Source organism: Canis lupus, chromosome 1 (assembly GCF_003254725.2).
Source record: "Canis lupus dingo isolate Sandy chromosome 1, ASM325472v2, whole genome shotgun sequence".
In the NCBI taxonomy this organism is placed as follows: Eukaryota; Metazoa; Chordata; class Mammalia; order Carnivora; family Canidae; genus Canis; species Canis lupus.
In genome coordinates this window covers 74,795,921-74,821,978 of record NC_064243.1, presented here as the reverse complement: position 1 = coordinate 74,821,978, position 26,058 = coordinate 74,795,921, and the positions used below count along the sequence as shown (strand labels likewise).

General features: G+C 40.4%; 1 protein-coding gene across 14 annotated transcripts in view; it reads left to right on the top strand.

The window, feature by feature from the left end:
* NTRK2 (neurotrophic receptor tyrosine kinase 2) overlaps positions 1 to 26,058 on the top strand; it is a 329,075-nt gene that overhangs the window by 34,031 nt on the left and 268,986 nt on the right. For all 14 annotated transcript variants that reach the window (XM_049116166.1, XM_025423180.3, XM_025423181.3 and 11 more), the window contains 5 exons: positions 723 to 791; positions 3,486 to 3,640; positions 15,127 to 15,263; positions 15,768 to 15,900; positions 18,585 to 18,890. In XM_049116166.1, coding sequence (XP_048972123.1) covers positions 723 to 791; positions 3,486 to 3,640; positions 15,127 to 15,263; positions 15,768 to 15,900; positions 18,585 to 18,890 — 800 coding nt within the window. The remainder of the gene's footprint in view (positions 1 to 722; positions 792 to 3,485; positions 3,641 to 15,126; positions 15,264 to 15,767; positions 15,901 to 18,584; positions 18,891 to 26,058) is intronic.

Genomic DNA, 26,058 nt, shown 5'->3' with positions numbered 1-26,058 from the left:
CCAACTAAGCCACCCAGGTGTCCCAAAATCACTGGTTGGTCCAGATCTTAAAATGATGTATCCCTAGATAGTTTCAGATGAATTCTGACATATTCCTTGTTATCTGATATTTTGTTGTTCTTGTCCTAATCATGGAATTATCTGGTTATTTAGAAGTCATATAAACTGCCAACAGTTTATCAATCAGTGGGTATATTCTTTCTTATAAGGATGTGTTAAATGCAATTTATATTCAGTCTTGTCTGTCATATAATTTCAAAATATTCATAATGCTGTTTAGTTTTAATTCATCTTTTTCCCTAGTGAGTTTTATGATTTTAAATTAGATTAAATTAATTCCTCTTATTAATTGTTCAGGAGGTCAGAGATCTCTAGGAGGTATATAACTTGGCTCTGAATCAGCATATGAAAAATAAACTTTTGGTTAAGAAAAAGGTTAAAAAGAGACATTTTGGAAGTTTTTCCCACCCCTCCCGCTCCCCTATATACAAAAATTTCTGGAGAGGCAGGAACAACTAAGTTGTCATTCTGAGGTGGAAGAAAGAGCTTATGGTTGAAGGAAGGCATGAACCATGATCAAATAAAATTTCATTTTGGGAAAAAATCTTTATTTGTGTACTTTATTCTTGAGAAGTCACATTTTATTTTATTTTATTTTACTTATTTATTTTTTTGAGATGTCACATTTTAAATTCACATGTAATGTTCTTGGTTTCTTTCAGCAATTTTACCCGAAATAAACTGACAAGCTTGTCTAGGAAACATTTTCGTCACCTTGACTTGTCTGAGCTGTAAGTAATGATTATTGTGTGGCATTCGGGGAAACAGTCTCTTAGGAAGAGTAATTAAGTATTTTAAAAAAAAAATGAGTGATGCTGCAGATCTATTTTTATATCAAAATTCTTGAAAAATTATTGGTCCAGTTTTGGCCGCTTGTTTTTTTATTCCCTCATTAAAATGTGCATCGGTAACCTCCACAGTGAGGTATCATTTAGGAGGAGTTTAAATGTTGCTTTTATGCAAAGGTTTGTTTTCTAAAGGAAGGAAAACAGAAAAAGATGGGGGGGGGCTTTGTCTCATAGTGTCTGTGTGGTTCTTGTGATGTCCAGGCCCTAGTGGAGAGCAAAGCCAATCAAGGAAGAAGTAGCCATAGACAGAACTCCCCAGTGCCGGCTGGTGCTTTAGTGAACATTGTAGGAGAGGTAGACCTCCTTCCTCCCTGCCCACCCTTGTGAGGTTTTCTTCTAGATCTGCCACTGCGCTCAGTATTTATCCTTATGCTCTAATTTCCTTTGCTGTAAAATGATAGGGAAAAGTTTGCAATGTGTTGATGACCAATAGCCAGCATTTCCAGGTGTGCTCCATTCTTGTGTTACCACCATGAAGCAAATAGAAACTTGACTTTCCTATGGGTAAGTTGCCCAAAGAACCCCAAAGCAGAGGTTCTGTGTATCAGAGGGGGGCTCCAGATGGACTAGGCCTTTGGATACCAGGCTGTAGCTTTTGCTCAAGCTGTATATTGCCTGAGTTGTATGGTCCACCCCTGTTCACAAGGAAAATGTGCAGAAGAGAAGATGCCATTAGTAGAGACAAGTCAGGAGGGTGTGACAAGGGTCGCCTAATGCCAAGTGTTGGTGATGGGCAGTTATTTTGGACTCCACTAGATTCACGGACTTGAAACGGTAAGCTTTCTAAGCCAGGAATGGGCATGTAAAATTACGGGAAGCTGTGAACCAGAGCGAGAGATGTGCAGTGTGAAAATTTTGAGCTTCACTGCAGAACATTTTCTTGATGGGTCAGACATTAGAGCTCTGATTTCAATTCAGCGGGTCTCTGTTTTCTCCCTGCAGCATATTTCAGCAAATGTTAATTGTGTGCCTGGTTGCAAATGAGACTCAGGCACACTGGGCCGTGGGGATGTAAGGAGAGCGCTCTCTGTGCTCTAGGATACTGCTGTCTAGTGGGACAGCTAGAGGCCTAAACGGCGGAGTGTAATGTGCTGTAACAATCACTGAAAGAGGGGTTTGCCCATGAACTGAAGAAAGGAGCCAGCTGTCTGCCAGTGTGTGTGGTCATGTGACCATTGCTATAGTTACAACCTAAGATCCTTTGCTTCTTTATCCCTTCTGTGGATTCAATCATACCTTTCTTTTTGAGAGATTCTTTAGTTTTTCATATACTAAGAATGCCAGGAAATATCTTACATTAGTTGGAGGTTAAGCACCATGGATCTCTTCTTCTGCCTTATATTCTGTATCCAGTAGCATCAAATTCTATTTTGGTGTTGGAGGGATACTTGGAGGCAATCAAGCAGACACAAATTAAACGAGTCTTCCATGACCACATTTTCCCCAAAGAAACTCCTGGAGGAGTCTCCAGGGATCTCTGAGATTCTTAGAACCCAACCAGAAAACCACAGGAGTAAATGATGTTGCAAAGCCCAGGTCCTGTCCTCAAGGAAGTCTTAAGTATTGTGGTTAATGCCAGGCAGAGCCTATGTAACGATTGTAAATGGCCTCATTTAAAGGCTCATTACCATAAATGGAATTCATCTTAAATAGGCCACTGAGTATTATAAATAAGCATTTAAAGATTTTTTTTTTCTTGTGGTTTTTATTTTCCTCTTGACTACTTCCTCTGTTACCAAATCGTAGACCACAGGAGTCCAGACAGCTCTGCTGACTAGTGGCTTTCTCTTTGCAGACCCTCCCACAGTGGGCTCAGTGGCTCAATCTGGAGATCACTTGCCCTTGCCCTCAGAAATCCTGAGCTTGGTGTGTGTGTGTGTGTGTGCACGCACACACACACACACACACGCGAAGGTCTAAGAGTTCCCTTCCAGGGTCTCTCATTCACATGGACTCCAACTTTCTTGCATCCATCCTGGTCCTGCTGATTTGTGGTTGAATCGTGCAGAAAGCTGCCACATGCCACCTTACTGGCTCTCACATTTTCATCTTCACTTTGTATTTACAGTCTCATTTTTAGGTCAGATGACATTGCTCTGCTCTCCACGGTGGTTTGAGCTGATTAAATGATAACACTTGACTCTCTAGCCTGGTCAGAAATAAGTGTGTTGGTGTTCCTGACAACTTAACTATTGGCATCTTCACTTAAGATCTGAATTACGGTATAATAGCCATGATAAATTTGTTATGGCATCTTGTTTTTCCCCATCTTATGAGACATTCTTTTTTAGCTTCTATGATAGTTCTTCCTGTTTCTGTCTTGTTTTCTTATTATTGTGAAAGGTCTTGTATCACTTTGCATCCTTTAGAGTCCAGCGGTGGTGTTGGCACGTAGCAGAAGATCAGTAAGTATTAGATAAATGAATGAATAAGTATTGTGAAGCCATAAAGGTGGGTATGACTTCTGAAGGTTGTTGGCCAGAATGAATTCATAACGTTTTAGTGCTTTGTAAACACTAGTGTAGTTAAAACTGCAAAAAGAGAAGCCTGATCAGGTTTCATTTTTGTTCCGTGTAGGATCCTGGTGGGCAATCCATTTACATGTTCCTGTGATATTATGTGGATCAAGACTCTTCAGGAGACTAAATCCAGCCCAGAAACTCAGGATTTGTACTGCCTAAATGAAAGCAGCAAGAATATTCCCCTGGCAAACCTGCAGATACCCAATTGTGGTAATTTACTTTCAAATCAATGAATTCTACTTGCTATTAATTATTCTAATTGCCCTGGTGTGGTAGAGAGTCTGGGAGGATTATCACTACCCAGATTTTATATAGTATGCTGTTGAGGTCTCTGGTGAGCTGGGCAATGTTTGTGTGCAGTGTGGAGAAATCAGCTGGGAGCAGCTTTGCTGAATATTTTTTGCAAGTGGAATATTAATTCTGAATGGATGGCTTTGAAGCACATGGAGAAAAAGTACACTGCTTATGTTCCATTGTTCCTTTGTTCATTTGTCTGCTCACGCGTGCATCCATCCATTTATCCATCCATCCAAAGACTATGTGCGAAGAGCGCGATATTTCAGTTCGCCGTGTATATACTTGGTTGGCACCCAGGCTGAGGAGAGGGAAGGATCGTGTGGTGATCAAATGTCCTCACAGTACAAGAAAATGCAGTTTAATCTAGCACATTTCTTTAAATTTGTCTTGCTAGCAGACGTCTGTGTCTCCTGATGGAGCACCACGAATATGCCCTGATACATGCTTTTCCATGTTTGGAGTTCCAGACTCCTCCTCAATCTTGCCCCGCTCCTCCTCAGCATTTGCACCTCCAGAATTTAAAGTTACATGTCCCTGAGTGTCAGTGCGTTTGTAAGGAAGGAAAACTCACGTGTTTCGGTTAGGATTTTACCAGTGGGGGCTTCTGTGATGTACCTTGACAATATGCACATAGGTGGAGACAACCAGTTAATCAGCTCACAATTATATTTGATCTCCTGGCCTAGCAGCTGGTGACACAGCAGAAAGCCATGTAGCAACTGGTTCTTGTCTGTGAGGAATCTGTATATTAACCACAAACATTCGATTCTTTGTTTTCAGAAGACTCTTATTGTTTGAGGTCAATTTTTCTGGAGAGAAAATATAGCTGCAGCTCACTTTTAATGAGAATGTCATAAAAGGAGAGATAAGTATTTGTTTTTTACCCAGAAGGGGCTTACAAGACAGCAGTTACTCTTCCCACAGATTTTTCTCTCCTAGAGTCCTTTGGCTTCCTAATGGGGAAATCAGGCTTTGTTCTCTTGCCAACTTCTCTCAGCTTTCTTTGCTAGTCAATACTTAAAACAACAACAACAACAACAAAAACAAAACAAAACAAAACAAAAAACCCCGAACTTTTAATATATAACTTTTCCTGATTGATAAGAGGGCAACTGTGGTCTGTTCCGGTATACATTTGCACCGCTGAGAGAAATCTCCTAGAGGGACAAGAAATTCAGTGTTGAGTCACCTGGCCTCTTGGCCAGCTCCCAAGTCCGCATGGCTGTGAGCATTTAACTCCTGCTCTTATTTCACAAACCATCCCTTAATAGATACCTGCTTTGCCCTTGCCTGAAACCAGGTTTTTAAAAAAATTTTAATTTCTGGCCATGTTATCTTGATAGCTTTCAGTAATGCACCCCACCTAACATGTTGTTGATAGACCATTGGGATCGTGGAGGGAAAGGGTAAGAGGGAACTAGTCCTCATATTTCCTAGTGGATTTGTCAGTTTTTTAGTAATTTTTTGTTTCCTATTAATTACTCAATGAATTGTGTATATGAGGCACCTTGGAAATTCACTGTCCTGATTCAGAGGGAATGCGTTTGATTGCTGCATCAGGATGGTTACATTCATGGTAACATTCACAATTAATTTCAGTGTTGATGCTGCTTTCAAAAAGCAACATGTAAAAAAAAGTCAATGGGTAGACTTATTTATCTACCACTTTTGTACTCTTAAACTGTTTTGTTGTTTGTTAATTTTTTCCAACTATTTTTTATTTATTTATAATTGCACAAGTAATGTTGATACATTTTGTAGTTACAAAAAGAAAAGATTTTTCTGGAGTATATAGCAAAAATCTCATATGGTTTGCACATTAAAAAACAGTTGTACCAATTTGTAACCACTCCAGCAAAGCCTACCTTGATATTAGTAAACTTCTTCTTTGTTTTTCTAAAAAAAGGTAGGTCATTTCTTTTTGGTTTGCCTTTTCCTGATGACCATTGGGTATCTTCTGTGTATATGGGACATTATGTTTATTCATTGGTGAATTGCCTATATATAGCCTTTGTCTATATTTTTCTATAGTGTTTTCCTTTTCTTCCACTTTCTAATGTTTTTAATGATTTTTTTCTTAATTTGTTTGAAAGTTATAAATCATGTTTCTGGGTTTTTTTTTTTGGAAATATATAAGGCCCAAATATTCACTGTCCATATTAAGACGTATTTTTTCTTGTAAATATCTAGAAATCACTTCCAACAAGACAGGAAAAGATACTTTTATTTCCTTTTACTTTCTCTTCCCATCTCTCAGATTGTTGTCAACTAGAATTTTATTTGTAGATCGTTACTTGACTTTTTTTTTTTTTAAGATTCACTACTTCTTTGGATCTATCATTAAATTTTGTATCCCACTGCCTTTTGGAGGATCTTTTCTTTTTGCTGCTGTGTATCCTCTAATATTTCTTTCAGATAATTTTTTTTTAAATGTTCAAGTTCTTTCCTGGTAGAAAATCAGATTGTATTATTTCTTCTCAGTGGAATTGGCTGAGTATAAAATTCTAGACTCGAAAAAAATCCCTTTCAGACCTCTGCAGATACTGTACTATGTTCTCCTTGTGTTCAGTGTCACCGATGAGAAGCTTGAGGCCAGTCTTATGCTTGCTTCTTGACAGGTACCTATGCTTTTCTTTTCCTTCTTAGAAACTTTGAAGATTTTCTCTAAAATTTTTACCACAGTGTAACTAGATGTATGTGTGTTTTAAAAAAATTATACTATTTGACACGCAGTATACTCTTTCGGTGTGAAGGAGTTTGGTCTGCAGTTCTGGAAGAATTTTCTAATTTATGTGGTTTGTGGTCTACACTGCTGGCTCCACCCTCTGTACCCCTCAGCCTCCAGTAACACTTCCTAATCCTCTTGTCCTTTTGTGCTGCATTATGGGAAAGTGGTTTTATTGACTACTTTGCCCTTTAGCTATTTCTCCAGATATGGGATTTTCCCCCTCTCAACAATCAATTTCTAATTTCTGCAGTCTTTAGTGATTGGATTTTGTTGTGGTGGTTGTTGTTTGTAACTGAAACACCCCTTCCCGTGTCAGGGTTCACTGTATCTCTAGGATGTCACCAACACCTAGCAGTGCTGATTTTCTCTGCTAAGGTTTCCGCAGTCATTGCTTCTAGTCGGGGGCAGCTACAGCTTCTGTTGGATGCTGTGTCCACGGCGAGTGTGTAGGGACAGGAGGTGGAAAGGCTATTCCTTCTGTGGTGTCTACTTGTTTTCTTAAGCAGTGGCCCCGTGGCTCAGCCGAGGTGGGGCTCTACTGTGTCCTGCCGTCTGCCCCTTCAGTCTGGGGTCAGCCTGGAGCCTGTCTGTTTTGTGCAGCGAATATTTATGTGTCTCTTTGGGGCTGTGCTGATTCTCTGTAATCCCACTCTCGCTTTCTATTTATTGTTCAGGGGCTTCTTACAGTGTCTTATCCACTAGCAGTATGTTTTCTCATTTGCCAACATGGTTCTGGAGTTTTAAAAAAAAAATTGCGGGTCGCCTGGTGGCTCAGTGGTTGAGCCTCTGCCTTCAGCTCAAGTCGTGATCCCGGGATCCTGGGGTCAAGTTCTGCATCAGGGTCCCCACGGGGATCCTGCTTCTCTCTCTGCCTGTGTCTCTGCCTCTCTCTCTGTGTCTCTCATGAATAAATAAATAAAATCTTAATTTTTTTTGTGTGTGTGTGTAATATCTGGAGATCTGAGATCAGAAGGGGAAGCTTCAGTTTGGGGCTCAGTCTCACATTACTTTTTTCATCACAGTTTCCTAGTTTGAGCTCTTTCAAGAGAAGTTAGATTGACAATAGATTTAAATTGTTTCTGAACGTCCATTATACTACAGAAATCGGATAATACGTTACTGTCTTCAGGTTGGATGCCTTGTTTATAACGTGGATTTGTGGTCGGTTGGCTTTTCTTCTGGGTCTTGCCCTTTACACACTTAAAAAATATATCTATTGTGTTTAATTACATCACAGATTCATGGAGCTCATCCTCACTTTTTTTTTTTTTTTGGATGCAACTTGTTAGCTAAGTGTAAGAAAACTCACTAGAGTACTTCATGGTGTTGTGTGTTTGTTTCACCATTGTAAACTAGCAATTTGCCAATAACTATGGCTGTTGCATTAATTTGCAACTGGTAACATTTTAATTTCAATAAAAAAGGGCTACTGAGATTCCATTCCTTTATAAGGTGGACTTTAAAAACTTCCTCTTTTTGTATTTCACCATGTAAGTATTATACTAACAAACTCTCTACATTTTGTAAGCAATAATGCATCCTCCATGATGTCAATGCATCCCTTGAACATAACAAGCATTTGATTGATGTTGTTGAATTCATCAACTAGTAAATGCATGAGCCATGCACGTTATGGTAATGATCAGGGTGGACAAGATTTTTATCTAAGGGTGCAGATATTTCAGTTAAGATAACTTATAGAATTATATTATTCTAACTAAATTATTCCATATTTTAGCATTTTGTAGTTCCCTTTGAAATTTCTGTCATCATCCCATTTGAAAGAGTCTCAAGCTCCCTCTGTCCTTAGTGATGGAGTGTGGTAGGCGGGGCTGGGAAGTTTAATGGCTCTGTTACCATTAGCAGCCCGGTCAGAATGTCTCACAATATTTTTCTAGCAGCCCCTCCTGCCGTGAATTACTGTAAATTTATTCATGCTGGGAAACATGTTGTGGTCTGTTTCTCCACAAGGTCCTTTTTAACCTTAGAAAAATTTTATTAATTGCAAGGCAACAGAACACATTCATCTAAAATTTCCACATTAATTAGGAAGGAAAGAGTCGCTAGGCACACTGGTTCTGAAAACAGAGATCGAATCACAGGAGTTCTAAAGAAGAAAGGTTATTTTGCCCAGTCGTTGTACTGATTTAATATAAGAATGTCTCTGCTACTTTAATTGATCTTTAGCAGTTCGTTTTGCAATACAGACCTTTCAATCATTTCCCCTGACTAAGTGGGATTATTAAAGAACAGTGTACATTATACTTTAGCTTTTTTATATGATAATTAGGGTTTAAATCTCTGGAAGAGAGTTTCTCAAGGAAGTGTTAATAGCAGATAAGATGCTGTGTTCTAAGTAGATGGCAACTATATGTAAGAAAGGCAGCCTTCCTCCGGGATGTGTCAAAACAGTCCCTCAACTCGTTTTACTAGTAACTGGTTACCATAGAACATGCTAGTCCCACAGTGAATATAAGGTGATAATTCATTTGATGGTTGGACTATACAGCCACTCTATGAAACTCCCTTAATGGTTCCATGGATTGAAATCAGTCTTGCCTTAGGTTTCCTTATTATTTATAATGACAATTTCAATTGTCCACCTTCTCAGCCTTCAAACTTTCAGTGTAGAGATTACTTAGGACACATAAACAAAATATTACTTGTGTTTGGAGAGGTCAGTTTACAGGTGCCAGGAGAGGAAGCCTGGCTCCTTGAGGTAAATTGGTTTTATTGATTTCTTTCTTTTTTTTTTTTTTTAGATTTTATTTATTTATTCATGAGAGACACAGAGATTGAGGCAGAGACACAGGCAGAGGGAGAAGCAGGCTCCCTGTGGGAAGCCTGATGCAGGACTCAATCCCAGGACCCCAGGATCACGCCCTGAGCCAAAGGCAGACGCTCAACCACTGAGCCACCCAGGCATCCCGGTTTTACTGATTTCTTTTTAAGATTTCTTTTTGGTTGTTGCACTATGGTTTGTAGTGCATGTCTATTTAGCATATTTATACATGGTCCTTTGTTTTAAAACAGGAAAATATATTGATAGCATTTCTACTTTGTTCACACAGAAGATTAGAATGAAATGCTATGTGAGTATTCTGGAAGTTAGATTTTTTTTCTTACCATCTTAGCTGGGTTGATTTTTTTTTCTCCTGAAAAACATATGCAAAATCTAGTTTACCAGTTTGCTTTACTTTTACTAAGGATCAGCTTCTGTCTCCTAAAATAAAGCAAGCGGCACAGTGGACTATTGTTTTCCTTTATCTTTTTTCGAATGGGAAATAAAGCTGTTTTTGCTAACCTGTCAGTTGCTGACACAGTTTTTGTGTTTAGAAGTTTTCTGGTTGCTGTCACTGTAATGACACAGCTCACACAAGCATAGAAGCTCAATTTCCAATTTGGGCTTGGAAAGTCACTTTGCTAATTTTCTGTCATTTTTGTAACTGGGTGTAAAGCAGCTACTTCTAAATAGGTCAGGCTTATTCTGGCTTCTTTCCTGGTAGTGAAATATATATGCTTTAGGAGACAGAGAAATTGGAAGATATGCCAAAAAGATAGAATGTGAGAGGAGAGAATAGACAAAATCATAATTTACTTGATTATTTTACACATGGAATGATGACCAAACACAAAATGAACAGAGCCCAGGATCACTAAAACAAGATGAGAAAGAACATAATCCCAATTTACGGGTGAAAATTGAAACCCAAACCGGATGCATTTCATTTCCTGCAAAGCTGAGTTGATAACTCAAAATAACTAGAGGTTACTATTTCTCCGTTAGTAGAAAGTGAGACCCTGACTGCTTTTTTTTTTTTTTTTCAATGAGAGGTCAACTGAATTTACTTTTACCTAATATTAGTAATGAGTATTCCTTATCCCTTTGGAATGGTGATACAGGAATGGAGAGAAACTTCATTCTTTAAATTAGTGATCCTAAGACATAGTCAACATAGCGAACTCTCCAGAAGTGTGCCCTCACAGAGGGAAACAGAGGCATAGCAAAGCCCAGTAGAGAGGCAGCTAGTCAATGTATGGCCATGGACAGAAGGATGAGGGTCAAGTCCAGCTCACAGTCACTATCTATTTAGTTATGATACCTAATGAGCTTTAACTTCATCTGGAAATGGGGATACTACTGACACTTACTTTTAAGACTTTTCAGGATGCCACATAAGGTAATACGGACAATATTGCAGATGAAGTCTAGCACATACTAAGTACTCAATAAACGTTAGTTATTAATGTTATTACTATCATTGATATGAATATTTAGCTTTAAATACATTTTACATCTGATATTTAAATATATGTTTCTCTTACATTTGGTCAGATTACTTGAATTAAAAATAAAGCCATAACAAGGTACCACAGAGAAATGGTATACTCAAAAAAGCTCAGGGAATGTAAGATCCACGGAAGTGAACTGATTTGTTTAGAGCAGGACTTCTGACAGTTTTGAATATGTGGTGTACATACTGAACATCCAGAGTTACAGAATTTCCTATGGGCTCTTACTTTTTTAAATCTTAGATTTCCTCCCCACCCCCCACCCCATACAGAGTGTCTCAAGGAGTCTGAATCCCACAGAACACACTTTGGGGAAGGTTCCATGGACAAGATGATTGCTCAGGCCCCTGCTGAGTTTAAGAATAATAGTCATAGACACAAAAACTAGCAAGCAATTGTCCAGCCATCACTGATCATCTAAACCCTTGCTACTCAAAGTGTGGTCTGTAGAACGGGGAGTTTGCTAGAAATGAAGACTCTCAGCCCCTAATCTCAGACCTACTGGAAAAAACAACAACAACAACAACATTGGTTTTTAATCAGATCTGCTGGTGATTTATACTCACGTTACAGTTTGGGAGGCCCTGGTCTAAAGAAGTCAGTCTTCTCCCTGCGTGGTCGGGAACTTTCTGCCAAGGGTCTCCAGGCTGCTATGTCCCTTCTGAACACATCCAGATCTAGAGACATTAACCCTGTCTGCCTGGGTGGTAGGTCATCTCTTATCCCCGTGAGCTTTCTCAGAGTGTGGAGGAAGACCACTCTGATGCTCAAATCAGGATCCCATTACAGTAGTGCTAGAAGCTGTTGGAAGCATTGCTGAGCTTTGCTCTGTACTAGTGCTGATTTCAAATCTTATTAAGCCAGGAAATAGTGCCTGGCAAATGGTTTATCCTGCCTTGGCTGTTCATGCATCCCAATTCATTTTTATTGTGCTAATTAAACCTCAAGTGATATTTCAAGTACAGATTGTTTTTTCCATTATTGAATCTTTGGCCAGCATATTAATGCTTTAGAATTAACGTGAGTCAGATGCTTACTCATTTGTGGAAGACTTTACATCTAAAAGATCTAGACTTGGCAAATTTTGCACAGATTCCTTTGGAGACTGCTGTGACAGGGTGATACAATTTCTCTATAAATAAAGGAGACTCATTCTTCCTTCACAAATAGACACATAATTATTTTCTAAATGAACTGAATTCTTAGGTTATAGATATGTATTGGTATTTATGTTCTGTGCTAAAATGGATATGTGCAGTCTGGGAAGAAAGTGTAGCATAGTGGTGAAGATCTTGAACTTTGGGTCTGGATCCCAGGTCAACAGGTACGTGGGCAGTTTTTTTTTTTTTTTAAGATTTTTATTTATTTATTCATGAGAGACACACAGAGAGAGAGAGAGAGAGAGAGAGAGGGAGAGAGGCAGAGACATAGGCAGAGGGAGAAGCAGGCTCCATGCAGGGAGCCCAACATGGGACTCGATCCCTGGTCTCCAAGATCATGCCCTGGGCCGAAGGCGGTGCTAAACTGCTGGGCCACCGGGGCTGCCCTACGTGGGCAGTTTTGGAAGATGTATTTGACTTCTCAAGAATTCATATTCTTAATTAATTAGATGAGGACAAACACTTCACTTCATGACGATTGTAAGGATTAAATAAAACAATCATTTGAAGTACTAGAAAAGTTTCTGATTCAGTAAATGCCCAGTAAATACTACTACTATTACTGTAGTTAAACATACATTTTTAGAATTGTTAATCATATAAATTGAGGCATGCTGAAAAAGGTTTCATTAAGTTTTCTAGGGGAACTAAAGATTACGACATAGCATTCTCTATTGAAAGTCTCCATTTTAACCTTTTTTCCCCTGCTCAGAATTTCCAAACTATGATATCCATTTTTAAAAAGTAGGAAATTTATCCCATAGTTTGTATTCAAGATGCTGAGAAGGATGTCTCCAAGCTCTGTTGGTGGAGGAGGTCCTATCTGGAGTACAAGCACCGTGACAAGGCCCTGGGTCTGAGATCCCTCCAGCATCAGCAGATAAATCTCTAAGCACAAGAAAATGGGAGAGGAGTCAGCAGGACACAAAGACTTGCAAGCTGAGAAGCAGGCAGACAATAGAAACTGAGCTGATGGCTGAGAATGCCCATTACCAGGTTGCCAGCAGGCAGAGGCAAGGGGAAATTGGTTTGGGCCACAGAGCTACTAGCAGGCTCAGAAAGAAGCAGGTATGCACGCAACACCAAAGCCAGGAGATTGGGTCAGGTCACTGATGGAGCAGTTAATCCCATTTTCATTCCATACATTCCAGGTGACTGCAACGTACCCTTCTCAGCAGAAAGCCAGGGTATATTTTCTAGAGAGGATCAAACAAAGATTATGAGGAACTCCAGAAAGAGTTGAGGCTGTGAGAACCATAGAGAGAATGATGAGCTTACCTACTGAGTATCGTTATTTGCATCCTTCTTCCTCTTCCAGGCAGGACAGTGGAAGAGCAATTATCTGAATAATTTGACCAAACCCTGTCCCAAAGTGGTCTAATGATACCGACACCAGGCAGTACCCAGGAAAAAGGCCAATAATACTGCCCTCCAACAAAGCTGACAGTTAAATGCACACAGTGCTTCTAGTACTTTTTTCTTAAAGATGTGTGTGTGGCCAATGATACCCACTCTTTGAGAAAAGCTTATAATAAGAAAGACAAATATGAACAAACAAAAAGATGAAGGAAAGCAAGTTGCAAGAAACAGTGTTGATATGAAGAAAAGAACAATTCAAAAGAAATGGCCAACATCTCAGATCAGGAGAAGTTGCAGCCAGGAGACAAAAAGCAGGGTGCTATAGAAATAGAAGATCATTCAGGAACAAAAGAAGAGCCTTGGAAGCTAAAAATATGACAGATTGAAAACTTCGGAGTATGAAACTCAGAGTACTAAGGGGCATTTTAAAGATAGAACAAGGCTTTCTACTGGTTGCTGACAGGAAGGGTTCTGAAGTCATGCGGCCGCTGAAAGCTGGGTCTTGCTGGGAAGTCCTCTGCCAACGGTGGGGACACCAGGAGACGTATGCTGTATAGATCTTTGTCCAGGCCGGTTTTGGTAATAAAGAATAATGGCTTTGTCATCAAGGACCGCATCACAGGAGAGGGGTTTATGGACGGTTTTGTGGAGATAGTAAGAGAGCACTAGGTGGGTGGGTTAATTGCAATTTAATGTGTATTGAAGATGCATTGCTTTTTCTGACCTCTGGGACACTCCTGAGTTAATGACATGTCATAGGTCCTTGGGTCACAGCTGTCAGCGTGAACGCAGTCCCAAGCAGAGTTTCTGATACCAACTGAGGGACTAGCTTGACAAGCAGGGCCTGGCATATTGTTGTGCTGTCTGGGATGTGCCTTCATGCAGAAAATACTGTGAGTCCCATGAGGTTTAAAGCATTGTAAACACCCAATAAGTGTGATAATTTAATGAAATGATAATGGCATCGGTAAAACTAGCTTTTGAAATGTGAAAGTATAGATCCACATGACTTTTTAAAAATCATACTATAAATTTTACAATAACCCATTTTTCCTATGATATTTAACTCTGACTTATATGGCTTTAGAACATTCTAGTATGGTGATGATCAAACTTCATGTCTAAAGAATGCTTTAAAACTGCATTTTCTTGGGGCATCTGGGTGGCTTAGTCAGTTAAGCATACCACTTTTGGTTTCAGCTCAGGTCATGATCTCAGGGTCCTGAGATCAAGCCCTGCATTGGGCTTTGAGCTGAGGGTGGAACCTACTTGAGAGTCTGTCTCTTCCTCTCCTTCTGCCCCTCCCCGCTTTAAAACAACAACAATAAAGCTCCCCATATTACATTTTCTTCTGTAATCTATTTCAAAATCTAGGTCTGGTAGTGGGGTTATATTAATCAGTTACTTAATGTAAAAAATGGATTTATGCAAAAAATGTAGATGTCTCTCACCCTTTTGTTTTTGACAATAAATAAGTAAAGGGGAGGAGGGAATAAACAAGATAAAATGGTGTGCCTATTTATGTGCGAAAAGCTGGGTTAGCAACTGTAGAACAATGAAAGAGTAGAAGACCTAGTTTTATAAACTAGTTTTTTTTTTTAAGGAAAAAGTTATTCTGCAGTAATATTTTTAAGAAATGTACAAAATTTGTTTTCAAATCTTATAACCGCACATTTTTTATTCATGTTAAGTCTGTAAAGCTTACCAACCCAACACTTTTTCAGAGCAACATAAATCTGTCTCAGAAAGTAAATGATTACAGATTCTACAGCATGAAGAGTTTTCTATTTGTTGCGATTATTTTGATAATGCACTGAACTATTTGTATATGTCCCCACTTAACTTTTCTTCTTCCACAGGTTTGCCATCAGCAAATTTGGCTGCACCTAACCTCACCGTGGAGGAGGGAAAGTCTATCACATTATCTTGTAGTGTTGCAGGCGATCCAGTTCCGAATTTGTACTGGGATGTCGGTAATCTGGTTTCCAAACATATGGTAAGGCTTTTGTTTGGCTCCGTGTTCCTAGAGAGATGAGAGTAACTCAGAATTTGAGATTGTATTCACCTAGTGATGATCATTTAATATTTTATGGGGCCAGATAGCGAAATCTATGATGAGTGTTTGATGTACATTTACTTTTTATTTATCTTTATAATTAACAAATTTAGTTGTGTATATCCAATAGATCAGAGTCTCTGGGTCTCTAGTGAGCCTTCTTGTGTCCTTGTGAGCAGGGTGAGGGATGCTTCTTTGGTCTCTTCCCTTGGAGAAAGGTAGATAGGAATTCAAGGATTAAATCAACTTTACACATTAAACAGTTATGATATCGAGAAACAGAATAGCTCCTGATTTATTCTTTTGCCTGGCCCCAATTCAGGCCAGAAACCTTTCTAATGGTATGTATATATTTTTTTCTTTCGTTAGGGGGAAAGACCCACATCTCATCACTTTGGGATCAGTCTTAATATAGATTATTTTTGTCTGTTAATTCATTTGTAGAATGAAACAAGCCACATGCAGGGCTCCTTGAGGATAACTAACATTTCATCTGATGACAGTGGAAAACAAATCTCCTGTGTGGCAGAAAATCTTGTAGGAGAAGACCAAGATTCTGTCAACCTCACTGTACATTGTACGTAATCAGACTGGCATATGTTTTTAACCTCAAATGATTGTGGACACACCTGCATTTGTCATCGGGGCACTCTGGGTGCTGCTTAAGTATGTTAAAGAAAAAGTGTGTGCAGTGTTTTGTGTGTACTCTTTAAAAGAAATAGCAGCCTCTTTCATGTGTTCTATCTGTTAATCTCTCTTACTTATGCATGTTTTTCTTTCAAGCTGTTTTTTTTTTTTTATCTTAAGCTTGTCCTCTCATGGCCTCCTCTTTTTTTTTTTTTTTTTTTTGTCTTGTTTTGTTTTTTTGAGAGAACATATTTTGAGCTGGTTATCCTCCTCTTGTTAATGAGGTTTAGTTTATATTCTGATAAACAAGTTTCTAAAATCTTTTTCTCTATAAAAGCAATATGAAGATTTAGAGTTATGGCACCTCAAGTATTGGGCTGGCTGTTTACAAACACCCAGTTGTGCTATCAGTGCAGTGAAACCGCATTGGTTTGACATCAAGTTTCTGTGGGAAGCTTGGTGGAGTCCTAGTTAAATTATTAAAAACTCTTATCACTTGCAGAAACTTTATTATAATCATTTCAAATTTCTGCATACATTGAAACTAAGATGCAGGATGTTAATGCTTCTGAAGTACATGTGCATTATTTGCCAGTATTGTAAAATCTTAACATTCCAGGTTGTAGCATTCAGTGTGAACATGTAGTCAGTAAAAGTCACATGTATTTTGCACGTTGTTCCAAATTCTGAGCTGGTATGGTTAAATGAATGAGGTTTTACTGTATCTAGATCAAGATTTGGAGGAGAAAACCACAAGTGGGCACGTGTGTATGTGTGAATACACTTTACATACCTGTAGACATGTGTTGGTATAGTGGTTAGTGTTCACACATTCAGCATGCAGTTGTTGGAGTGTGTGACTGCAGTCACCAACCATAGTCCTTTGTCACTATCAATACTACCACTGTGCCCAGTAGGTACTAGATTCATAATTTCTCATCATTTTGACCCACCAGAAGCCTAGTATCAATGTTATCTCCAAACATATGCAATCCGCTTCCAACTTTATGTCCTTAAATCAACACCTCACCAAAAGCTCTTTTGAGCATGGTGGAAGGAATAAGTGGGTCCTGGCCATGGGGGCCTGGACTGGTGGGAGGAAGGTAAGTGTTGTATCCTACCCCACTGGGGTCCTTGTATTTGTAACACAGACCTACAAATCGGGGCACTCATATTCATAATCTTCTCAGTTAATCTCTATGGTGGTCACCATGGTCTGAAGAATTGGCCTTATATATCAAAATCTAGATAAAGAATAGAGGGAATAAATGAAAGAATTCTAACAACTGAGATAGCTTTGGTAGTGACTCTGATCAAAATGTATTTGTTAGCAGGCTGTGATTTTTCCCTTTGTGTGATGAACACATATAATAGGGAAGCAGGGCCAGGAGAGAAGGGCTTCTGGTCTAGGCCCAGACCTAGATTCCTGTTCCAGATCTGTCTTACTCACTAAACTTGACCAAGTCATTTGACCTCACAGGACTTGGGTTTCCTGACCTGAGAAACGATGCTATTAGATCTCTAGAGGTATTTTCCAGTCTTTGATTGTATTGTTAACAAAGTCAGACCACATTAAAATAAACCACTATTAAGGATTTTAAATACTTTCATTCAGGAAAAGTACTCTGTTTAAAGATGCTACTTGAATGTTTGTTTCCCCAAAGCATAAAGTGCTTGATTTTTAAAGTTAAAGTAATCTCTAGTTTGTTTGTCTAGGTTTGAATAGTACCCCAGACATTTAAAAAGGATCAAAACATTGGCTTCTGAAATCCTAGCAAAAATGGAGTATGCTGTAATGAAATGTGATGCTTTTTTTTTTTTTTTAAAGATTTAGTTATCTGAGAGTGAGCAAGGGAGATGCAGGAGTTGGGATGAGGGTGCAGAGGGAGAGGAAGAGAATCTGAAGCAGACTTCCTGCTGAGTGCACTGGGACTCAATCCAATGTGGGGCTTAGTCTTAGGACCCTGCGATCATTGATCTGAACCGAAATCAAGAGTCAGATGCTTAACCGACTGAATCCTCCAGGCACCTCAAAAGGTGATGCTTTTAAAGAGCATTTACTATTGGCAATTGGTGAAAAGTACCAATTGATCCTACTTTATAATAATGAATCAGCACTGGTAGGACCATTCATGGCATTGGTCAATTTGATATGTTTTAGATAAATTACGTGAGATCTGGGCTTCCAGCAAGATTTCCAAAGTCATTTTTGTCAGTAATTCTGTTGCTTGGTGAAGTACATAAAAATAGTGGCCCTCAGCGTTTTGGTGATGAATCTACATAATATCAAGGCATATTTATTCAAAACCAAAATTGACTTCAAATGAACTCTTTCTGCTGTCAGAAATCTCTGCAATCTATTCGGAGTTGGTTCTCACACTGAATAGATTTGAAAAATGACTATGATTCATAGGTCTTAAGTATAGGGAAAGGAGTCTCTTTGAAGCTCTCTGTTGAGAGTTCAATCAACCTTGATGATGACTCAAAATATTGATGGATTCCAGAGTTGCTGGTCCTGTATTTTCTGAAACCAAACAGTCATTGAATAAAACCCCTTATTGATGACACAGAAATCTGGAGATGGGGAGAAATCTGAGTTTTCTGATGCTATTAACTCTTTCTTTTTCAATTTAGTTGCTCCAACTATCACATTTCTCGAATCTCCAACCTCAGACCACCACTGGTGCATTCCATTCACTGTGAAAGGCAACCCCAAACCAGCGCTTCAGTGGTTCTATAACGGGGCAATATTGAATGAGTCCAAATACATCTGTACTAAAATCCATGTTACCAATCACACGGAGTACCATGGCTGCCTCCAGCTGGATAATCCCACTCACATGAACAATGGGGACTACAAGTTAGTAGCCAAGAATGAGTATGGGAAAGATGAGAAACAGATTTCTGCTCACTTCATGGGCTGGCCTGGAATTGATGATGGTGAGTATCTGATGCTTTTGCATCTGGGGAGAGGATTGGGTATATAACTCAACTGTTGACAAAATGGTGCCCACAATAAACCACCTCCAAAACCAGGGGCTTAAGACATTATTATTTAAGTCTTGGCTATGGGTCAGCTGGGGCAGTTTTGTTCTGTGTGTCTTGATTCTGGAGGGCAGGTGAATAAGTAGTGGCTACATAGGAGACCTCCATCTTAGTAGCCAGTGGAGATGGCAAGAGGGCAACTAGAAATAAGCTTGGCTTCTCAGGGCCTGGCTACTGTACTGGCACATGGTCTCTTCAGGCCATATACCACCAGCCAGTGGAAGCCGTAAGGCCAAAGCCAAGTCCAGGGGCAGGGACTCATACTCCCTAGGAGGTGATGGGGGGATGAACAGTAGCCTGATGCACACATTATTTTTATTTCAAGTGTTAAATGATGTTGTTACCCCTAATGGCAAAACCCATGCAACCTGTGCACTGGTGGACAGTATTTGGATGGCGCATCTGTTTCCTAGCTCCTTATCCGTTTGGAATTTAGAGTTATGCCCACTTGCTGTGGATGAGGAGCCAGGGTCCTGGAATGTGTGGCATACCTGGGTGGAGTGGAAGCATTCTTCTATCAGATCCTGAGTTGTCTTTATAGGAGTGGTAATGGCCCCTCTTGACCAATGGTTTGGACTGGGAAAAGGATGGCCAGCATCAAGAGTCCATTTCACGGCCAGCAGGAGAATTCCAGTGTGAGCCCCAGTAGTGGCAGGGACGAACATCGTGCCTTTATCTGCTTCAGATACTGTTGTTTTGTAGAGTATTCTTACTTTCTAGATCTTGATGCCCAGATACCTGATAACATTGTGGAGGTTGAGGCCTGTTTGGGCACTGGGGCCTGGGTGTGAATAGAAGTCGCTATAGTGGCCCTCAGTTCATCACAACCGCACAAAGATGGCATGGTGGAGGAAAGGGAAGGAGGAGACTTGGAGGCCTGTGAGGCAGGGGCTACATGGGCAGCATGAGCTTGCGGGGCTCGCTGGGCAGCCCCGTGGACACAGATGACGCTTGCGAAGCCACCTTCAGCAAATATGGAGAGTACAGTCATTTCGTTACACAGTAAGCCTCTCCCAATATTACCCTGGTATCTATTAAATAGCTTTTTAAATGCACAAGCTTCCTGAGCATGTTTAAAACATTTGAATTATGTGAATTTGATTTACAAATAGCCTTTCAGGAGCACATAAAACAAGCTACGTTTGGATGCCTTAGCAGACTACCACTGGCAGTTGTCTATTCCATTAAATCTTCGTCTTCATTGAGAGTTTAGCTGCTTGGCTACATTTGCTATAGTAAATCTCTAGATTACTGTTTCTTTCTTCGCGTTTGGGGGAATACAGCCTTACAGTGAAATCCACAGCCTCTGCCTGGGGACAACCACTTTATGTTTGTTTTTAAATAAATATTTTATTTGTGAATGATTTTGGGTGTTTAGGGAAGCTGCAAAGACACCACAGGGTCCCCAGACACCCCTCACCCAGTTGTTACTATTGTGAATGTCTCTCATTATTGCAGGGTTGCCTTTGTCCAAAGGAAGAAACTGACATTGGTGCATTATTATTAACGAAACTTCAGGCTTTATTTGAATTTTGCCAGCAGCTGCCTTTTGAAACCGTTGGAGGTGAACTTGATTCAGGGTGAGGGTCTGGCATTGGAAAGTTTTAGAAATTTTCTGTGTGCTTTGATAGATGCTCAGTGCTGCCAGAGTAAAGCCACTACTAGCCTCTGTTTAATACAGAGGTGGATGTATTTTCTTTTGAACATTTCTGTGTGGTGCCAATATTTGGTAGAGCTGTACTCTTCTTATCCATGTGGCCTCATTTTTATCAATCATTTTTGTTTAGTTTTAACTTAGCTAATGATAGGAAAGAATTGATTTCTCGTGTAAGAATAACTTGGAGAGTCTCACATATTCCCTTTAAAGGAAATGATCATCTATCAAAAATAAAAGTCGAGGTTAATTTTACAAACACGTTGTTCTTTCTTCTTGTTCATTTGTTTTTATCAAGTCTTTAAAAAATATATATCTGATTTTTAAAAAGGGTGATTTTTTTTTCCTCTTTAAGTATTTACTCAAGGACTGGCTATCAGGAGTAATAAATGAAAGTGGAAATAAAAGAGACTTGGCCCAGGGTGATAGTGGATATAAATGGCTCTAGTGGGCCATAAACCAGTGTGACCAATTAGAGATTGACCTCACTTGGCTTGTGTGATAGAATCTTTGGTATTTATGAGATTTGTAGCCATAGTATACAGATAATGGCCTTTTAAAGAATTGCTTCCTTACCCTCTTACTCTCCTTTAATAAAGAAAAATAAACAAATAGCAGATACATATATATTTCCCTGCTGGTCTGAAGTCTACCAGTTTGGGATGACAGGTCAAACGTGGGTTTACATTCCTTCGGTATTTCTGTTGGTGTCACATAGTAATTGGTAAGAAGTTTAGTTCTTACAGATCTTTTTGATAAGATGTTTCAGCTACTTTCTTCCCAGTTGTTTTGATGAGATTTTTTTTTTTCACTGCAAGTTTCCTGACTCATGAGGAAGCAGGAGGCCTCTGATGGGTGAAGTGGGTTGCTTTTCCATATCCGGCCAGGAAAATTAAAATGGCAGCTCTGTCTGCCATCTTCAGGGTGTGCCTTCCTCATTTAGCTCAGAAATGGGATAGTCCCATGGCATGGGAATTCACTGTCTATTTGTAGATAGAAAATGAAGAGTGCTGAAAGAAATTAAACAGAAATAAAAACAAAGAAAGAGAAAGTCCCTAATACAAGAGTTGGTGAGCTTTTTGATGGAGAAGATGGACCGATTGAATGTAGTTCTAGTCCTGATGGGCTCTCATACCATGTGGTACAGAAAACCTGACCGTGGCAGTAGACACCCTGCTGCCTTCTGCTTGGAGAAACGATAGGCCAAAAGACCTGGATCTAGTACCAGCCAGGTCAAGAGGATGCCAGCCACAGGGTGTGAGGATGTGAGGCTGTTGGTAGAGATTCCCCATACAGTGTCTCTCCAGAGTGCCAGGACCTTGCAGACTCTGACACCAGACTCAGCCAGGGTGCTAATGAAGAAGGACAGGTGTTATCAGACCTTGCAATATCAGCAGGATCCCAGACACCAAGCCAGTGTCTTCCCATCTGTTAGTCACTGGCAACCTGGCTAGTGACCAAAAAAGGAAGGGGGACTTTCTCAAACTCCAGACACCAGATTAATCATTTTGGATCCCACATGTAGAACTGAACTCAGCACTGGTCAAGTTTGGGTCACATTTAAAGCACAAAACTCAACTTGTAGCTTCCAAATGAAATCTAGAGAACCATGGCATTTGCCTTTCCAGTATACTGAGGAATGCAGCTTATAACAACCAAACTAATTTTATTTCATTTCTATTTTCCATTGTCCCTCGAACATTCCTTCATTAGGAATAGTCTCCTCTGGCTAGTGAACACTATTGCCCTGCTCCTGCCTCCTCGTTGGTCATTGAAATCAACTGGGGAGTTTTAATCGTTATTTCATTAATTAGCACACATTTCTAGGACCAACCTCTAGAATTCTGATTCAGTGACTCCCGGATGAGGCTTGGGCTCTGGCATTTTCTATTTTTAAGAACCCTGGTTAAAAAAAAAAAAAAATCCCTGGTGACTCCAGTGTGCAACCAGAGGTGAGAGGAGAGTCCCTGGTCTGAGTGAGAGCCCTGACCCAAGTAAGATTTTTCTGCTCATTGTTGAGTAACAGACAGTCCTTTGGACACTTTAGATTGCAGACAAAAATCTCAATTGAAAAATAGCACGTCCTTTCTGAGTTACAATTCAAAGCCCTGGACTTAATTTAAGGGCCAATTTTCTCTCCTCTGCTAGTTCAGGCTGGCGGGATGGGGGTGGGGGCTGGAGCTGGCTAAGGAGAGTTCGGGCCCTTAGTTGCCCAAGTAGAAGTCAGTGGGCCCAGAGCCAGGGTGGTAGGCAGGCAGATGTCCTTGCTGGTGGCTTTTTCTCTTGGGACCTGGGTGTGCTCACTGCTGATTCACAAACCTTCCTGGCTAGCATTATGGGATCTTGGCAGTTTCTCTTTCTCTGGTCCCCTCTCTTGCAGTTTCATGACAATAAGCAAACGTGTCTCTATTCCAGCTGGTGGAAGCATCTCCTTTCTCAACACCAAGGAATGCAGCTTTATGTTGCTAAGGCCCCTCTCCCCTTGGGGCTGTGGTCAAGGCAGATTTTCTCTCATGCTGCCTCTGTCTAGTCCACCGGGAGTCCTTGTGACCCTTCATCCCAATACCTCTGGGCTTACAGGTGGAACTCAAATATCACCTGCATCTTACCACCACAGGTTGCTTTAGCCTTTGCTGGCAGGGGTCAGGCATTTGTCCTCAGAGCCTTCTGCCTGAAGGGAACTCAATTTGGGTTCTCAGAGTGCTGCTGTGGAGGCCCCATGGCTACATAGAAACTACTGTGTCAGTCCTGTATGAGCACCTTTGTCATGTCCTCTTTGGGACCTCTGGAAGTCTCAGTGTGAAGCAGAGGTTTCAAGGACATGGATCCAGATCTCAGCCATTTCCTTTGTGAATTCTGCAGTGTTATCCTTTGCTTAGGCAGACACACATGAGTATAATCACCAACGTACCCTTCCTCACTTCCCTTTGTGTTTGTCCTCTGTGGCCATTAGGGAGGAACTTTCTGTCCAGAAGTATTTTTCTCTCAGCATGGCTATGTCTTCCTCATCTAGAGGCTTGGGTGTGCCCAGAGAAGACCTCAGGACTCTGCCACTTGATTACATAAGAACTTTCTAGACTTGGTGCTCTAAGAAGAAAACTAAGTCACAGTTTAGTTCCTGGAGAGGAGCGTTAAATGTAAGCTCCTTTTCTCCCTCACCTCCCCAATCCCCATTCAGGATGGGCTCAGAGGTATATCACTGGGGACTAAACATTCTCCTGCCCTTACCCCTTCCCTTTGTCGCAGTCACTGCCACAGAATACTCCCCCCCCCCCACTGCCCCGTACTTGGGTTTCTAGTTATTTTTAGGTCTGCTTTATGCTTCATTGTAAAATTGCCATCCTCTATGTCCACTAGGCCTTTTGACTTTGGTCAAACTTCTGATGGACTTGAAAGTTAGGACTTCTCAAAATTTAATGAGCATAGCTTTACTGGAGATCCTGCTAAGACACAGGTTCTGATTTCATAAATTTGGGGAAGGGTCTCAGATGCCACATCTCTGACAAGCTCCCAGCTGATGTAGATGCTGCAGATCCCAGATCACACTTTGAGTAGTGAGGGTAGTTCCCTTCCGACCTGCAGAACCTGGGAGAAGCCACTGGAGGAACTGCACAGGCATCCACCAAGATGGTCTCACTAACTCCTTGAGGACATTGATGAGTAATAATGATAACAATACAGAATAGTTTGTGCACAGAGATGCACTCTAATTGGGTTTGGCAAAAAGTAAGATGAATTCAATATGTGGCTTAAGGAGGCTTAGGGAGACTGGATAAAGTAGAGCCCTGGTGTAGCATGCATGTAGGAAGCACGGGCCTGTCTGGAGAGGCTCCAAAAATTCTACTTCGAGGCCAGAAATAAGACTTCTCTGAGATGACAGCGATCCACTATGTGGCTGTCATTGGCATTCAGTCCTATGTACAGAGAAGCACTCTTGTGAACACAAAAGTGTGCATGGAGACTGAGTGAAGGTTAGAAGGGATGAGCGTGTCTTTTTGAGAAGTGTAAGCAGAAATTAATGGCCGAGAGATTACTTGTGGGTGTAATCAGGAGGAAACCTGGGGCCTTTGCTAGCATCTTCGGATCAGATAGTGTGAGTTTCAATAATTGTCTAGGCCAGATATTTCTATAATTGGAACACGTTGATTGTTTAAGAGCAGATTCTTTGATTAAAATCTCACCCAAGTGATTAATACTGTAGGCTTGGCATGGACCTACCAGAGCACTAAGTGATAGAAAACCCGTGCTCCAAAGCTTCCCATTCTTCAGGCAGTACATAAAGAGTCTCTCTATGGCCCACTCATTCAGGAAGAATGTCACAGCTCAAGAATGCTCATTCACACAAGCGGTGGGAGTTAGTGACTTATGCTTCCTAATTCGGGAGCAGTTGTCTCGTATGCAAAATATGCGTCAGGAACAAAGTATAAATATTGGAAGAGTTCTCCCCACAGCTTCTCATTTGTGCTGTTTTATCAAAAGATTCATGACGTCTGGATGAACCAGCGCTCTCTGCAGCACTTAGAATTGCCCTCAAACTGGCAGATTTAGATTTGGTATACTTGGGCCAAAGAATGTAGGGAGAGGAAATTTCTCCAAATGTTGCACATTAAGAGAATATAAAGCCCCCGACGACTTGCTCTTTGGCCATTTGTCAGGACCCATGTCTTGTCCTGGGAGGGAAAGGAAAGAATGTTTGACCTGCTTTTCTGCCTTAAATAACCGCGAAGAGTATGGTTTGGCTATAGGCTCGTAATAATCATGATAATTAAGATTTATACTTAAATAGTACTTTATGTCTCAAGAGTACTAATGTTAATTAATTACGCTTCCCGAGGCTCCTGCTGAGTTGCCAGAGCCAATGCTATTATCCTCTCCTGAGGTATGGAACATTCCTTTGTCACAGGAAAAGTGAAGAGCCCCCTGATGCTGCATAGTAGTTCAGCCAAAAATGAAACCCAGACATCTGAGCCCCCAGTGTGTTGGGGCCCTGAGTTCAGCCTGCCAGTCAGAGAAGGAAGAGGAAAAGGATCTGGAAATTAGAAGGAGGGACTGCCATGAGTTAGACCCCACTATTGACAAACCAAGGACGGTTGATTTGAAAAGAATGAATCTTTTGCTATCATTTGGAATTCTTTGAAATATGTCTAATGATCACACTAAACAGAGTCTGAAAATAGAATTGAGAGAGAAGTCTTTTTTTGTCTTTCTTTCTTTCTTTCTTTCTTTCTTTCTTTCTTTCTTTCTTCTTTCTTTTTTTCTCTTTTTCTTTTTCTTTTTTTTTAAGGGCATTAGAGAGGGACTAGAAGTAGAAAGAAAGAAGCAGATGTGTCTTCTGGCCTCCACCATCATTTTTATCTATGCAGCAGGACGGAAGGGGAAACCTACCCACTTTCCCACAATGTTTCTTTA